The sequence below is a fragment of the Festucalex cinctus genome, chromosome 8 (genome assembly GCF_051991245.1).
Source record: "Festucalex cinctus isolate MCC-2025b chromosome 8, RoL_Fcin_1.0, whole genome shotgun sequence".
Taxonomy (NCBI): domain Eukaryota; kingdom Metazoa; phylum Chordata; class Actinopteri; order Syngnathiformes; family Syngnathidae; genus Festucalex; species Festucalex cinctus.
The window spans coordinates 28,973,113-28,990,329 of NC_135418.1; the positions used below are offsets into that span (position 1 = coordinate 28,973,113).

A 17,217-nucleotide genomic window follows, 5' to 3' on the forward strand; every position below is an offset into this window, starting at 1 on the left:
GTAATCTTATAATATTGCTATGAGAAGAGCCTGGTTACCTTTATTATTTCTGTAAGTGTGACTAAATGATGTCATCATCGTAAGCGTGTACACCCCCCAAAAAAAAATCATAATGGCGTGTGCCAGTTGAAAGTCACTGATGGCAGCAGATGTGCTCTGTACAGGGTCAGCACTTTCCCACCAGACCCCAACGAGACCCTCACAAAGCCTCCCTTGCGTCCCCCCCAAAGTGGTCCAGCTGCTCCCCTGAGATGTAACTATTGTGCCGGCGTGCTGCTCTCTGATTGGCTGCCAAGTGTGAGAAAGTGCAGAGGCCCGCATTTGATATGGAGATTTGTGACTATAAATAGGACGGAGGCACGAAGCATGGACAGCACACGCATCCACACATGGCACCTGCCATCTCTCTGCAAGACTCTCACCTGACTCTCACACACAAGGTACGTTCGCCTTCATCATCCCATCATCATCATCGTCATCGTCGTCGTCGTCATCTAGTCGCTCGCTCGACAAGCGTCCTCATCCTCGTCTGTTCCCGTGTCGCAGATCCGAAAGCCTCTGGTGGAGAAGTTGCGGCGAGAGCGAATCAACGGCAGCATCGAGCAGCTCAAGTCCCTCCTGGCCGCCGAGTTGCTCGCCAAGATGGAGAAGATGGAGAAGGCCGACGTGCTGGAGATGACCGTTTGCGTCCTCAGGAGGCTCCGCTCCGTCCCTCCGGCCGGGACGCGATTCGGCACAGAGGACGACTTGTTTCCGGGCCACAGCAGCGTCAGCGAGGAGGAAGAGGAGCGCTCGGACCACAGCGCCCCCTGGAGGCCCTGGTAGACACAGACTGACTGACATGACTTGTCGACATGACGCGTCCTCAACTTGCTTCATTTCCTATCATGGGAAATATCAGCGGGAGAACTTTTGTCATGCGCCATGCATGAATCGCATCTGATTGCATTTGCGATCGAATACGTTTTACATATTTTTTTATGTGGAAACTGTGCACAAATTATGTTAATTTGCGACACTACTGATCATACTGATCATTTTGTCTTGCTGGTTGATGTCCTATGGAAAAAACAGCAAAAATATTATCTTGTCATACGTGCTGTATGAAGAGTCCGATTGCTTTGGCAATCATCTTTATTCATCATATATTGTTATATGACGATGATATTACTTATGATCATATCATCTTAACTTGTTGCTGGAGGATTTTCCAATAAGGAAAAAAAATAGCAAAACCATTTTTTATAGCAATGTTTTGTCATGCATGTTGCATGAATCACACCAATTATATTTATAATTAATACTTTTTTTTTTTTTTGCTCATGATGATTGCTTTGCATATCTTTTCATATGCAAAGTGATGACAAATAATGCTGCTTCCTGATGTCTTTTGTTTGGACAGAAGTTAAATATTTATGTGTTTTTATTAGAGCTACTGGGGAAAAAAAATATATGTTGTCATGCAACAATCTGATTTATTTTTGGTAACCAAATGAGATGAACCTCTATTATTGATTTAGTGCACTTTTATTTCTGCTTGTACAGAAATTTGATTGTGGTGGTTAGAGATAGACCGATAGGGTTTTTTTGGGCCCGATACCGATACCAATTATTAGTAGTGAAGGATGCCGATAACCGATATTTGGAGCCGATATTCATTTTCACTAAAAAGGGACATCAAAATTTGGAAAAAATACAAACTCGAGCTCTTATCTTTTTTTTTTTATTTTTTTTTATTTTTTTTTTATTTTAAAGCACATGTTTATTGAGCAACTTTTAGGGTTAGTAAAATATTTTTAAGTTGTTTTTTTTTTTCCAAAAAATCTTAGTCAATACACAAGTTCTGGGATCTCCCAGGCGCAGTAGCATGTTTTCAAAAGTTAAATAAAAACAAACAATTATTTTCTACAAAAAATAAGTCTTCAAAAATTTCAAAATATCCAAAGTATTAAATTTTTACTTATCTTAGTTTTAATTTCAATCAAAAACAGAAGGTGCAGAGAGTTCCCAGGGTCGACAAAAATGAAAATAAAAACTTTTTTTTTTTTATTTACATTTAAATTATTTCCCTGAAGTTAACACTTAAAAAAAATAAAAATAAATAAAAAAGGATCTATTATCGGCCATATGATTCTTCAAAATGGCCGATGCCGATATTTCTCAAAATGCTGAATATCGGCACCGATAATCGGCCCAGCCGATAATCGGTCTATCCCTAGTGGTGGTGATCCTCATTTCCTGAGGACGTCACTAGAACAGATCACGTTTGAATCTCAACGACGTTTACTATGCAAATGTGCAAAAACTTTTATGTCTTTTGTTCAGGGCTCCATTAAGATATGCTATCACTGTTGATTAGTGATGATACTTTTTGTTTGTCATGTCATGATGATATGTTATTATTGTGTCCATTCTGCGGACATCAACTTCTGATCTGCTTTAGGGTCAGTGATTAATCTCGTCTATTTGTGTCGAAAAACAGTGTGATATGTTCCAGCGTCGTTGTTGCAAAGTAACTTTTTTTTTGAAGACTTGTGTTCTTACATTCATTATGAATGAAATGAGTCTTGTGGAAAGGAAATAAGTTGTGATGCATCGTCACTTGTTACCAAGCTCACTCTGGCTTATTAAGCAATAAAAATGCCATTTAATGTGAATATACTGTGTCATTCATGTCATTTGCATACAAGTAAGATATAAACAATAAATAATATCAAAACTCATGGTTTTCCCCAAACCAGAAGTCTTGTGTAAACTACTATGAAAACACCAAACTGTTCAATTTACAGACATTTCTACTGCCATTTTGTGAGTTTACAGATCATGAAGAGCATATTTGTAAGATGCAACTAATTTGTCTCACTCAATAAACAAACACCGAGCCTTTTATTAAAAAATTAAATGCGGTTAATAGGATGGATCGATGGATGGATGAAACATTTTACAAAGGTATAATGTGATCTTCCGGATATTTGATGTCACTTATTTCATTATCTCTAACTCTTAAAATGAGTATTTAAAAAAAAAATGAATATACTATGTCAAATTATTAATAATCTAATCAAGTTATCATAAATGAATTTGAGTATATTTTGCTTTATTGTATCTGTTACAGCTCTGAAATAAAATTATTATTATTATTATTTTTAACAAAATTGAATAACAATTGTTTGTTTCATAGTAAGGAATTCAAAAGCGAAGAAATGTAGCTAGCTGTTAGCTGTCTGGCAACTAGGTATCAGTGGCAAATTAGCAATTTATTGCCAACTCTTCTCCATATTGTCACATTTATATTAATGGTATGACGTATTTCCATAAACAACACCCAACACGTACACGACGGGTAAAATTAACCTTTTGAGCTTCGTACGGTTGCAGGTGTCGCCAGTCGCCACCAGTTTCCTCGTTACGCTTCCGCCTTTTCCAATCAGCTCGCGTCCTGATTGGCTGTCCTTTCGTTCATGTGACAACGTCGACCTTCACGTCACTTAACAGTTAACTCGTTCAATTACATTTTTAAAATAAATGTGGCTTTCAACACACCTCACTTCACAAAATAATCCGCAACGACGATATGTGGACAGAAAAATTAGTTGTGGAGACTTTTAGGTATATTTTTGTAGTCCCCAATTTGGCCACCAGAGTCCGCTGTTGTTGGCTCAATTTAGCTCTTTGACGGTGCTGCGCTCTTTGACCATCCGGTTGTATAAAATTAGCCCCAAGAAAGTGTTTTTTTTTTTTTTTGTCGAATTACATACAAAATATATGAGGTTCAAAACCTCAGGATATCAATTACTTATTATAAATAATTGTATCATGCACCAGATTATGGGCTGAGGGTAAACATACAGTAGATGTTCAAAGGTCACATTTGACTTATTATTCTTATTATTAGATAAAGGCACATCTTTGAGACAAACTTAAATAAGAAATGATTGACATTTTACTCATACAAAAGTCATCTACAGTCATTGTTGACTGACTAATTCCGGCAAGAGCCTCTTTCTGAATCTGCCTGAGGCCCAAGTGAGTCCAGCCATGTGCTGTTGTTCGCGCATGGCTGAACAAAGAACAGAACCAGAGGGTCACAGCTCATTAAAACCTCTCTTTTTATTCTTGTTACAGCACACATGTACATTGTATTCCAAATGATTTTCCCGTACATATGCTGTAGGCCCGGATGAGGGGATGATGGATGGATGGACAGATGGACGGATGGCAGAGGGGAAATGAGTGTGCCGTTGCCCAGCAGCGAGACTCTCCGCTCCACTGTGCTTTAAATTTCACATCACATGAGGACACGTGTGCTATTCTCAGCCCGTCTGTGCTTGTGTTGGTTGGAAGAGAGCAGGAAAAAAAAAAAACAGAAAGAAAAAATAATCTATTATTCAGAGTTTCGAGGCAAGAGAGACAGGGAAGACGCTCATCGCTAACCAGGCGAAAATCCACCTCGGAATCGTTGTCTCTTGTCACGTAACCTTGAAAAGTCCTCCTGAAAAGCTGTTTCATATGAAAATATCAAATTAATCACTTCTAGCTTTAGCATAAGTTACAACAAAGACTGGAATGCTGCTAGCATAGCTTATTTTAGTCAAAGGTCAAGAAGAGTAATGTACCTATTTGTAGTTTGCTATTCACAAATTCATCTCTGATTGTTTTTGTTGTTGTTGTTGTTGTTTTTTAAACTCTTTCTGTAACACTGTCAAATGTTTTTTACAGCCCTGGCTTAGGTTATAAGAAAATATGAACTGGGGGTAAGTAAGTATGTCTTCGTATATTGAAGAGAAGCTGAGGTTAGCCTACTTGTATAGTTGTCATGTGCATTAAAAAAACAAAACAAAAACCAATCAAATTACCTGTTTTTATGGGTAATGTAAGATGAAATGATAGAAGTAGTTTGGGATCACATTCCTATGAATATAGCGAGGATTGGTACTAGTTCACATTAGCACAAGCAAGTGAGCATGAAGACGTGAAACGGAGCGAACGCTGGTAGGCTAGCGTAGCTTAACTCGGTTAAAAGTCAAGTGATGGCCAAAGCAAAATAAACACAAATTTGATTATTTATTTTAAAACGCTGTGCTGCAGTCTAAAACAACAACAAAAAAACGTAATATTTGAGCTAATTGCCCTTGCGCTTACCCTACTTTCCTTCTGTGTGCTAAAAAGCGACACATGCATCTTTTTGATTTTCTACTCTCCAAATATATCATGACTAAAAAGAGACACGATTTGATTGTCTACTTATTTTGCACTGATTTTTTATTTTTTTTTTAGGTCACTGATTTCCAACCACTCTTTGCGCTATACATCGCTAGCATAGATAGCTGCATGTTAGCGTGCGGTGAAAGATCGTCAGATAAATGATTCAATTTCACTAACTGCACTTGATTTAGTTCCAATAAAATGTAATTATATGAATTACTTGTCGGAATAATTGTAAATATAAGTTAGCATACATTTGCTGCAATGAAGAATGCTTTGCTCTGCTCCACACTCACATTCGCATAACCTAGCTATATGTTATCTTAACAGACGATAACTCAAGAAGCTCAAGAACCAGAACATTTAACGCAGCAGAATGGTTAGAGCCAGTCTGTTTTCTGACTCCTCTAATCATCGGCTGAGCCGGCGTCTATAGGCAAAGACCACGGCCATGGCACTTGAGGTTCGCGACCTCTTTTAGAACAGGAAATTAAAATGAAAACTGTCTGAGGAAGCAAAGGCAAGAATTCTCTGCCACTTGTGGTAGAAGCTTGAGAATTACCTCAGACAGAAAGTAATAGTAGTATAGTCGTAATTTTAGGCTTCTGTTGACTACTGCATGGGTACAAGTGCCAGTTTTGGGGCAGTTTGGTGCGACAAAATACGTTTTTTTCCCCCTCTGTTTCAAATGAGTGATAGCCAGTGGCGTGCAAAGGTGCGTGGGGGGGGGGGATTAAACGGGGTGGTACGATGGGCATCTACAGCAATAGCCTTGGAAGACGACATCATTCGTCCTATTCTTGCTAAAAAAAAAAAAAAAAGAAACATTAAAACTCAAGTTCGTATAACTAATACGCCAATGCTATATGTACAGCTTCCAAAATGAACAACAGCTATTTTATAAGCTTCACATCTTCGTTTCCGCCGGTAACGCCTTCATCGCCGCCCTGCTGGCTGCATGTGGCTCAATCAATATACGCACACGTCCATGTGGCACAAAACAACAGTCAGATTTAATTAGGAGACAAGAATATCCAACACAATTTGTGTGTTCACTTAAAAGAACCAAAAAGATAATAACAATAATAATCAGAGTTAACTGGCTTTCCGGATACCGTATGTACAATGTGCAATAAAACCTTTAGTGATGACCAAAACAAATGCGGTACAGTAAGAAAAAATATTGAAATATGTTCAAACACGTAAAGATTTTTTGTTATGATAGTTGAGAAAACATCGACACACACATACGCACACACGTACTGTGTTTTATGTACAGTCGTCCACTGGCCTCGGTCCCTGTGAGAGAGCGAAAGGGAAGAAAACCTCTTAGAACTTTCTATATATTTAAATATATTTTAAAAAATGTGCAAAAATTGTTTGTTTCTTAGGTCCCTCTCGACATGTAAATATCTACAAGGATCTCTGCGCACCTTTTTTTTTTTTTTTACGTCTGCCTTAAAAACTGCAGCACTGAGACTGAGGTATTATTTGCACTTGATCCCGCAACGTTGACCTCCTGACCGGGCATATTTCCATCGATTCCATCGCGATCCAAGCAGCTCGATGGACACAAATCCCTTTCGGTCTGTGCACTGTTTTCCAGTAAACATGTGGGGGCAGGTAAGGTACAATGTGTAAACAAGAAGCACGTCGCGCAGCACACGTCTCATCTTTCATTTTGTGAGCGTGTCAGGCATGTAAATATTTGTGGGTTTTTTTGTTTACATATGACAGTTCTAAAAAAAAAAAAAAAAAAAAAAAAAATCCAGCTGCTTTGAAATGTTGATTTTGTTGCAATTTGTAGTATTTTAGATCATGCTTATGTTGCTGGGAACTTAGTATGCAGTATTTGCCAACCCTTTATTTAGCCAAGGTTGACGTTGACGTTGAATCGGTAAGACTACCGAATGAACAATTCTGAGCTCTCTCTCTTAAAAAAAAAAAAAAAAAAAAAAAAGTAGGGAGGACAGGTTAGTTTCTGATGTTTTGCGTTGGTGTGTTTTTCCCTATACAAAAAAAAACAAAAAAACATCAAAAGTTGGGAAATCACAATTGTCGAAGCAATAATAAAAATTAGATGCCCTACCATAAGAATCCGAAATGGAAAAAGGTGACGAGAGGTTTTGTAGCCTGGGGTGATTTGCGCTGCATGCTTCTGTGAATTTGGTCAACAACAGTGAGGCTAAAGTTCCCGAGACCACCTGCGCACCACGCACGATAATGTGCTCCAGCGCACTGAAAAGGACAGTTGAGTTCGTCCGTGTGGGCAAGAGTTCTCAAACTGGGATCCCGGGATTATTTTTGTTTAGATTTTGTTGACGAATTTAACATTCGTCTCAATGAACGTCTTCTATTTTAGTTTTATTTTTGTCTGGAAAAAAAAAAATTTCCATGACGAAAATTCTGACAAATATTTTTCGTCCCCCGGATCCCCGAGTTTGAGAATCCCCACTTTTTAGTTTTTTTTTAGACGGTGGTGACGGTGAGCAGGGGGCTGGCGCACAGCGTGGGGTGCTCGTGGCTGTCCAGCCTGGTCCCGTGAGTCAGCAGCTCCTCCACCGTGGTCCAGTCGTCCAACATCTTGCGGTTCCGCAGCCGACTCAGCTTCCTCTGGCTCATTTCCAGCACCGTGTTGCAGCGCGCCTCGGCCGGCCGGGCGTCCGCCTGCACGGGCGAGCGGGGCGGCACGGACCCGGGTCCCGACGGCCCCCCTCCTCCTCCTCCTCCTCCTCCTCCTCCTCCTCTGGTGGCCTGCTGCTGCTTCTGCTCGCGTGCCAGCAGGAAGTGTTCTCGCCTCTCCGTCCGGCTCCAGTAGCGACCCAGCAGCATGTCGGCGCTGGTCTCCTCGTCCGTGCTCATGCCGCTGCGCTCGTCGGCCAGCTGCGACGCGCGGTCCCGCAGGAGCTGGTTCCGGGACACCCGCGAAGCCGTGCTGGCTTTGGCTTGCGGCGCGTCCGCTTGGTCTTTCTTCGCATCCGGGGCGGTCGTCGGGGCGGCCCCCGTGTGGCCCTCCAGCGTGCTGTAAAGACCTCGGGCCCCGGCGCCGGCCCCAGGCTGGGACTGGCGACTCGCCGGCTTGGGCCAGGTGTCGTTGACGTCCGCCGGCTGGGCCAGGTGGAGCGCCGCCTGGACTGCCCGGCCCCTTTGCAACTCAAGCTCCGCCTCCTCTTGAATGCGCGCCTCCCTCTGCAGACTTTCCTCCATTTGGTCGTCTTGCGGCGTCGCCGCCAGGGGGTCGGGCATCAAGGTCATCTGCGGCCACCACTCGTGGTGGGCGTTGGGGTTGGCGTTGTAACGCAGCTCGTGAGCGCTGGGCACACGCATGCGCACTGGGATGAAAGAGGAAAAGACGATGATGTCATCTCGTCATTTATGTTTTGGGGCCCTCGGCATAAATGCAAAATAACTTCTCACCCGGCCCAAAATGCAATTTTTCAAAATAAGTGGGTGGGGCCAGCTCTTCTGTTATTCTCAGATGAGTATAAATACGTGGATTCTGCTGCTAAATTCATATTCCACAAACAAAATATGAATCAGAATCACTTGTTCGGATTAGAGCTGTCAAAATTAAGAGGGGTGCACCGATCGATCGGCCCCGATTTCCTTAATTTTGGAAGATTGGTGATCGGCCGATCCCTTAAGAATAAACCGATTTTTTCCAACTACCTCATCTCCCTCCTCAGAGGTCTGAAAACCTAACGACCAATCATGGCTCAGTTTACTGACCAAACCCAGAAAACAGGTGAGCCATGATTGGTCGTTAACTACTTCCTCAGCACAGGTGATGTCATCAAGTTCACACTGGACAAAATATTAACTTCTCACTGCTGAAAATTATTCAATGAGTCAAGTATCCCTTTGAGGTACTAAAAATATATGTATATATTTTTTAAAATGTTTTAATTTGTCTGATTAATTGTTTAACAGGTTTTTTTCCCTGCCAAATATCTAAATTGGCATCAGGCAAAAAACAAAAACAAAAACAAAAAACCAAAAAAGTCACCTGGGTGCTGCTGCGCAGAGAGCGGGGACGCCATCACGTCCGCCCCCATCTCGGTTTCCTCCTCCGGTAAGCCCGGCTGCAGGACGCCATGCGGCGGGACCCCCCCGCAGTGGTGCAGGGTGGCGGCGCAGTAGGAGGGCGAGGCCGGGTGGCTGGCCCTCCGCCGGTACTCCTGCTGCGGGGGCCGGTGGTGCAGGGTGCGGCTTCTCCGCAGCATACCCAGCGAGCCGGAGCCCTGCTGGTGCGGCTGCTGCTGCGCGGGAGCTAGCGGCCTCCGGTGGCTGGAGGGCGTGCTGCAGGTGGAGAGGACCGGGCCGCCCATTCGGGGCACGGCCGCGTGGCCGTGGGTGGGGTTAAAGAGGGCGCTGCTACTGGAGCTGTGGCGGTTCAGGCAGGGCCGGTCCGCTTTGTGGAACTGGACGGATGACACCCTGGAAGCAAAAATTCATGTAAGACGTCAAAACGAATTATTTTACTGCGTTAAGAGTGGCCCAATCCCCCATTAATCATTTATTACAAAATGATGCTACAACTGTTGCTTTCTGGAGGCGTAAAAAGCAGGATTACCGTACAGCAGATGACTTTCAATACTTTTCAACAAAAACTAGGCTGTGCAGTTCACTGATCTGAATATATTACTGGTTAGCCGATAGCCCATACACATTTTTCAAGTGACTAGCCAAAGCTTGGTTGATTTTTGTGTTGTGGGCAGGAATGTGTTGCCTCTGATTGACTGGTAACAAGTCCAGGGTGTACGCTTATTGATGAATTTGTCAAAGGAGAATTTACGCAGCTAGTTTGACAATGTAGCTTCAACGGTAATCTTGCTTGTCGCCACTCAGACATTTTCACATTTACACAACAAGTCCTTGGCTGTTTCCATGGAAACCAGCTCAGTCTCAGGCGGCCCATATCGCCTTGGAATGAATCGGGTTTTGTGTATTTTCTGCTGCATGGGCGGCACGATGACATCGCGTTAGCACAAATCTCGGCATGTTGTGTATGTTCACTGCGATGGCATCGTTTGTGAACGTGAACGTTGTTTCCCCCCCGCCATGGACGTACCTGAAAAGTCCGCGGTTGGGCACATCCAAGACGGCCCCGGCGGCCTCCTCCATCCCCATCTGCATGCGCGGGCACGGGGGCTGCACGGCGAGCGCCTCGGGGATGGCCTCCAGCAGCTCGCGGTGGCTCATGGGGCAGCTGTCGCGGCGCTCCCGCCGCTCGCACGTCTCGCCCTGGTGCTGCAGCCGGGCGTTGTACAGCCGCATGCGCTTCTCCAGCATCCGCTGGAAGTGGCGGAACTCGCCGGCGCTGTAGAAGCCCGAGTCGCTCAGCTCCGACGAGATGAAGGACTCGGAGGACGGCGAGCCGCCGCCGCCGCCGCCGGGTCCGAAGGCGCCGCAGCCGCCGGGGCCCAAGGCGCCGTGGGAGTGGCAGTCTTCTAAACCTGCCTCCTCTGTCTCCAGGCCGGAGAGGTCGCCTTGGTGGAGGGAGCCGTCGGTCCAGCCCAGGCCGCTGTCCAGCTCGTGGTGGAGCGGCAGGAAGCCCAGAGGCTTGTCCAGCATGAAGTCGTCGTCGTCCGTCTGCAAACAACGCGCTTCGGTTAGGTTCGTAGTTTGTCGGAATATTACCTCTGTTCCACTGTGCATCTCCGCTTGGCAAGGGGACTTGGCGTCTCGTGATTCTCGATGCATTCTCGTCTCGTCAAGTTTGTTCTACGCCTCTCGATATTATGCGAATAAAGAGTTAAAAACTTATTTGTGTCTGCGCTTTGGGATCCAACCTCAGTACATAACACCTTCCTCACGTGTCAACCAATCAGCACCCTCTGATAATGTTGAACATTTCAGATCTAAAACTATTTTCATAAAAAAAAATTCCCTCATTCTTTTGTTGAAAAACAATTCGACACGCAGTATATCAACAAGTGGCTAATATGGCTCCATGATATGAGCTAGCTAGTAAGTTAGCCATCTTTAGTTAGCGGTCGGTCGGATTAACATTTTTGTTGTAACGTTATTGCTGTTGGATTAATGTTACATTATAACTATAATTTACTTTTTTTTTTTAACTGTCCACCTCCTTTTCCTTTCCCACGTGTTTGTGCATGTTGCACTCGCTAGCTGCAGATTTGAAAGGGGCTGTGTCACATGACAGTGTCACAGTGACAAGATTAAAAAAAAAATCATATCATTTTTGTCTTGTCTTTAGTCGACGAAAATGCAGACTGATTTGGTCCCAGTTATTGTTTATTAATGAGAGTTTTAGTCGAGTCTAGTTTTAGTCCGGTGACAAACATGTGGTGACGAAATGAACATTACCTGTCACTCACTATATGTCGTTAGCATAGACAGATGAACAAAGTTGCATCATTTGTAGTGAATAAATTATTATTTTCCGGACCCGCTTTGTTGTTACCTGGCTGTGGTAGCCTTTGGGCTCATCAAGGTTGACGTTGCAACATCCCATCAGGCAGTTCTGCTCCTTGGCTCGCCGGCCACTCGCTTCCGGATCCTGAGTGAATCGCCGCGCGGGGAAAACCTGAACGTGAGAACGGGTCCAAAGCGTCTTTATCGATCCACGCCGGCGTTACCTGGTGGCTCATGTCCACCGTGTCCCTGGGAGAGCTGGACAGGTAGCCGTAGTGTCCTCCGTCGCAGTCTTGCGGTAGAGACAAGTGGCTGAAATAATGTCTGGGAGGAAGGAGAGCAAATTGGACTTTTTTTTTGCTTTTTTGCAACAATCAAACGATGTGTGATGATGAAGGTGCTGCTCACCTGTCCGGATAGGTGGGGCTTGGAGCATTGAGGCCCGTGGGCATCCTGGGCAGGGGCAGGTTGAGATGCTGCAGGTTGAGGGGCAGGGGCTCCCAGGTGCCCCGGGGGTCCGCCTCCACGCCGCCGCGGCCCCTCTGACTCTTCACCTGCATGGTGACGGGGAGCTGACTCGCCGCGAGGATGCGCAGCGCGTCTCGTTGGCTCAGCTGTGCCAGGCTGCGCCCGCCGCTTAGCTGGAAGCACGGAATGAACGACACACAAATGTGTTTATTTGAGGGAGGTGTTGAATTTGTTTGAAGTTGGTTTTTTTGATTATTTTTTTATTTTTTTTTTTTAATCCGCCAGTGGGGGAAAAATTGTTTGTTTTTGTTTTTTTATCACTGTCAGTCAGAAGCCCATTTCCGACAGTGGATTTTTTATTTTATTTTTTTATTTTTTTTTAATCACTGTCAGAAGCCCATTTCCGACAGTAGATTTTTTTTTTCTTTTTTTTTTTTTTGAAGACCATTTCTATCTCGTTGGGATGGGCTTCTGACATCAATAAAAAAAATGAATCGATAAATAAATAAATAAATATTTCGACTCGCATAAATGGGTCCTGAGAGTGAGAATTTTTTTTAAAACTTTTGTTTCCACTGATGGATTCTTAAAAAAAAAAAAAAAAAAAAAAAATGGCGGAAACAGAACTCTGACAGTGTAAAGTGAAAAAAAAAAAAACTTTTTTTTTTTTTTCACTTTACACTGTCAGAGTTCTTTTTTTTTTTTTCTTTAATTTTTTTACTGGCGGAAATGGGCTTCCATAGAGCTATGATATGACCAGTAGCCGTTTTACTTACCTTTCTTTTTTGCAAGGCATCTATTTGACGGCAGGTGTTTATTTGTTGTAAGCGGATGCCACACCCAAACAAACTCTGCAGATCTGTAATCTGACCAGTATTCATTCAACGGGCATTTGTGGGAGGTGTCTACATGAAGGGGAGGCATTTATTGAGGTGGCTGATATACTCCAGAGATCTGCATCGTGACCATTCTTCATTGCACAGGCCTTTGTGGGAGGCGTCTATTTATTAGAGAAGGTGTTTATTTGTAGTAGACGATCCACCTGAGGCAAACATTTGAGGTGAGGCATTTATTTGCTGCAGTCGATAATGTCCTTGAATTCCAGAGGTCTATTTTTGAGGGTTGGGCATTAACTCCACGGATCTATATCCTGACCAGAACTGGCCTATATGGGAGGAGTCAAATTGAGGGGAGGTGTTTATTTGATGCATTGGACAACACAGGTGGGAAGGTATTCGGTATAACCTAAAAAGTCTATTGCTGGTTCTTGGATGAACGTGCTCACATGGTCCACTTATAGTTCATTTGCTTTATCTTGTCTGGAGGCACACAGCAGGTGTTCCCTACTCTTCCTCCTCCTCCTCCTCCTCTTCCTCATCTTCCTATTTTCACACATGAAAACGAGCTCGCCATGTTCTCAAGTCAGACTTGGAAAAAAAAAAAGAACGCCACTGATGTCACCGTGATGTAATTGGCTCCTTTGCACATTGCGAAGCGAGATTGGAGCTTCGCACCGAAAGCTCTTCTCGCAAAAGCGCCAGCGTCGCCCCATTTTTTGAGTTGCAGACGCACGCGCGCGCGCGCGCGATGGCGTCGCGGCTTCCATTTGAACAGTCGTCATTATGCAAGTGGGTCAGAACGCGGCGTTCTGCCCGCGCAGACGCGCGCGCAGCCTTCGTTCTGGGTTTGCCGCGCGGCCGCGTGATGCCGGTGAGATGGACGCGGTGACGACGCGCACGCACACACGGCTCAGCGCACATTAAACGAGACGCATGAGCTGCGGCGCATCACATCCATGAGTCACTCTCCTCATGCACACAGACACATACACGCACACTTGACCAACTATTGAGGTCAATGCATTTATCGTTTATTGTTTAACTCATTAGCTCCCAAAGACGTATAAATATGTTTTATTTTATGCTATTTTATGCTATTTTATGCTAGAGCATACAGAAGGCTTTGATGCAGCCTCTGAACTGAAGGTAACGGTTGAAGCAATGGTAGTTATTACAAAAACGGCCAGCAGGTGGTAGGAGAGAATAGGAGATCAACCATGGCCATGTTGCAACAAGCCGTTTTCCCCCACAGTTTTAAACAGATTTGTGAATAATGATGAAACCGAGCTATATTCTAATACTAATTGCTGCAAAACGGAAACAAATAGAAATAGCCCCCCCCCCTGACGAATCAAAACAAAATCAGTCAAAATCGAGCTTCAGTGAAAATGGCTGGGAGTGAATGAGTTAACTTACTCATACTCAAAGCTGTTCCTAATATTTTGGCTTCATTGTTCAGCTACCTGAGGGGGTCCACTTAAAAAAATAAACGCCTCCCCTCAAATAAACAGCACCTGCAAATGCAAGTAGAATAAATCCAGGTCAGGTTATAGCCTTCGAAAGTTCAGATGCGTTGCCCAAAAAAACCACCTCTCCTCAAATAGACATCATCATCATCATCCATGTAAACAAACAAACTCCTCACTTCAAATAGAGGCCTCCCAAAAAGCTGCGATAAAAACGGAATAGGTCAAAGATATTCATAGTTTCACCAGGGAAATGCCTCCCCTCAAATGGCTGCCTCCCATAAATGTCAGTAAATGGCCAGGTTACAGATCTCCAGTGTCATATGCTGAACGAAACACCTCTCCTCAAATAGACACCCCCGCAAAGGGCAGTAAAATGAACAGTCTCCAGATAGTCCACATAAACGAATAAATGCCTCTCCTCAAATCCACCCGGAGCAGTAGAATGAAAAATTGTCTGGTTATAGTTTATAAGAGTTCAACAAATAAACACCTCCGCTCAAATCGACACCACCCATGTGGGCCAGCAAGCCTATATAGTCAAGTTAGAAATCTCCATGTTGAATAACGTTCATTTCAACAAATAAACGCCTCCCCTCAAATAGACACATCTTGAAAAAGCCAGTACAGCTGTTTAAGCGCCACATAAACAAATAAACGCCTCTCCCCAAATAGACACCCCCGCAGAGGGCAGTAAAATGAACAGTCTCCAGATAGTCCACATAAACGAATAAATGCCTCTCCTCAAATCCACCCGGAGCAGTAGAATGAAAAATGGTCTGGTTATAGTTTATCAGAGTTCAACAAATAAACACCTCCGCTCAAATCGACACCACCCATGTGGGCCAGCAAGCCTATATAGTCAAGTTAGAAATCTCCATGTTGAATAACGTTCATTTCAACAAATAAACGCCTCCCCTCAAATAGACACGTCTCGAAAAAGCCAGTAGAATAAATAGCAGGTTCTTTTGAGCTGGGCGGCACGGTAGTCGAGTGGTTAGCACGTCCGCTTCCCAGTTCTGAGGTCTCCGGTTCGAGTCCAGGCTCGGACCTTCCTGGGTGGAGTTTGCATGTTCTCCCCGTGCCTGCGTGGGTCTTCTCCGGTCTCCTCCCACATTCCAAAGACATGCATGGCAGGTTAATTGGGCGCTCCAAATTGTCCCTAGGTGTGCGTGTGAGTGTGGATGGTTGTTCGTCTCTGTGTGCCCTGCGATTGGTTGGCAACCAGTCCAGGGTGTACCCCGCCTACTGCCCAGAGCCAGCTGAGATAGGCGCCAGCAGCCCCCGCGACCCTTGTGAGGAATAAGCGGTCAAGAAAATGGATGGATGGATGGGTTCTTTTGAGCTGCCAAGCGCCACATAAACAAATAAACGCCTCCCCTTAAGAAAGGAAATAACAGGTGGTGTCGCTCGGCCGCAGCAGTCATCACATTTCCTCACATAGTGTCTGTTCAAATCCATTTATTGATCATTACGTCCGTACCTTTGTTGTACTAATATGCTAAGCAAAAAATTAATGATATTTATTGCCATTTTACTGGAAGACTTCTTACACTGAACATCGTCAGATGCGGCGCTAATGTGAGGGCCCGTGTATACACACACAAATGATGCACAAACACACGCACGTACACACGCAGGCTGGGCTGAGAAGCACAAAATGGCTGACGGGAGCGCATGTTCCTTTGCTACGAACAGACAAAAATGATGTTGAATGTGAAGTTATAACTCGAGTATGTTAGCAGTCTCACATACGTGCTTACATTTTAGGGTTCCTTGAAACAAAGAGTTTGCAGTTTGACGTTTATACCGAGCCAACATGGCGGGCCACCGAATGGTCAGATGACACACACGTTTATACACAGCATCTTTGTGGGTCTTGGTGCTACTCACCGCTGGGTCGCCCAGCCACGGTCCCGAGAGCCAGCAGCCCATGGTGGAAGATGCCCGCGGGCTCCTCGGCGACGGCTGCTCCTCTTCCTCCTTCTCCTCCTCGCTTCTCCTCCTCGCTTCTGATGTCTGGTCACAATTCTTCGGCGCCCTCTTCGTCTATTTCCTCAGCATCTTCGCATCAAGCGCTTCCCGCCCCTCACCGCCCCCACCACCCCCCACCCTCCTCCAGCATCACGGCCCCGACAAAAAAAAACTCGCCGCCGAGCCCCTCGCACATCCATGCGGCGCTGCGAAAACGTGAAAGTGATGTGCAAGGCAGGCGGTCGGAGAAAAAAAAAATGGGGGAGAAGGGGGGCGGGGAGGAATCTGATTGGCCGCATCCTCGCACTGGGAGCCAATCGGGGGCTGCTGCGGGCTCCCTTCAGGATGTCATCGCCGCCGAGGGAGAAGCGACGTGTGCAAATGGGGGGGTAGCCTGGATGCGGAGACAAATGCAGAGGAAAACACTTCATCCATCTTTTTAGAAGGTGGAATTTATTTGCATTTTCACACAGCGATGACGTAAACTAGCCACACCTGAGCTTTTACGTAGAGACACAGTATCATGACACAAACGATTGTTTTCAACATTAACAGGGCAGGAAAAGTGACTTTCGGCCAGGCGTGTCCCAACTACGGCCCGGGGGCCATTTGCGGCCCGCCGTCCATATTTTAGTGGCCCGCAACTATACTAAAAATGGCATTTGACTCAGTTCAAATAAAATAAAAACAAAAATGTTTGGAGATGGTCAAAGTCAGAAGGGAAAAACACAGGTACTATTAAAGGTTATTTTAGTTAACTAAAACTAATTATATATATATATATATATGTATATATATTTATTTTTTTATTTATTTATATACCAGTCCAGGGTGTCCCCCGCCCAGAGCCAGCTGAGATAGGCGCCAGCACCCACCCACCCCTCTCA

General features: G+C 44.7%; 2 protein-coding genes across 2 annotated transcripts; one reads left to right on the plus strand and one right to left on the minus strand.

Moving 5' to 3' along the window:
- The first annotated feature begins 362 nt into the window (after window positions 1–362).
- On the plus strand, window positions 363–2,617 carry LOC144023986 (transcription factor HES-5-like). The gene is made up of 2 exons (XM_077529987.1): window positions 363–440; window positions 547–2,617. The coding sequence occupies exons 1-2, from the start codon at window positions 390–392 to the stop codon at window positions 823–825; spliced, it is 330 nt and encodes a 109-aa protein (XP_077386113.1). The 5' UTR covers window positions 363–389; the 3' UTR covers window positions 826–2,617.
- A 3,573-nt stretch (window positions 2,618–6,190) lies between these two features.
- On the minus strand, window positions 6,191–16,719 carry LOC144024021 (uncharacterized). Its single transcript, XM_077530049.1, has 7 exons — window positions 16,250–16,719; window positions 11,992–12,224; window positions 11,808–11,907; window positions 11,633–11,728; window positions 10,277–10,797; window positions 9,212–9,642; window positions 6,191–8,537 (listed from the first exon to the last, which is right to left on the minus strand). The coding sequence occupies exons 1-7, from the start codon at window positions 16,289–16,291 to the stop codon at window positions 7,675–7,677; spliced, it is 2,286 nt and encodes a 761-aa protein (XP_077386175.1). The 5' UTR covers window positions 16,292–16,719; the 3' UTR covers window positions 6,191–7,674.
- Window positions 16,720–17,217: the final 498 nt, after the last annotated feature.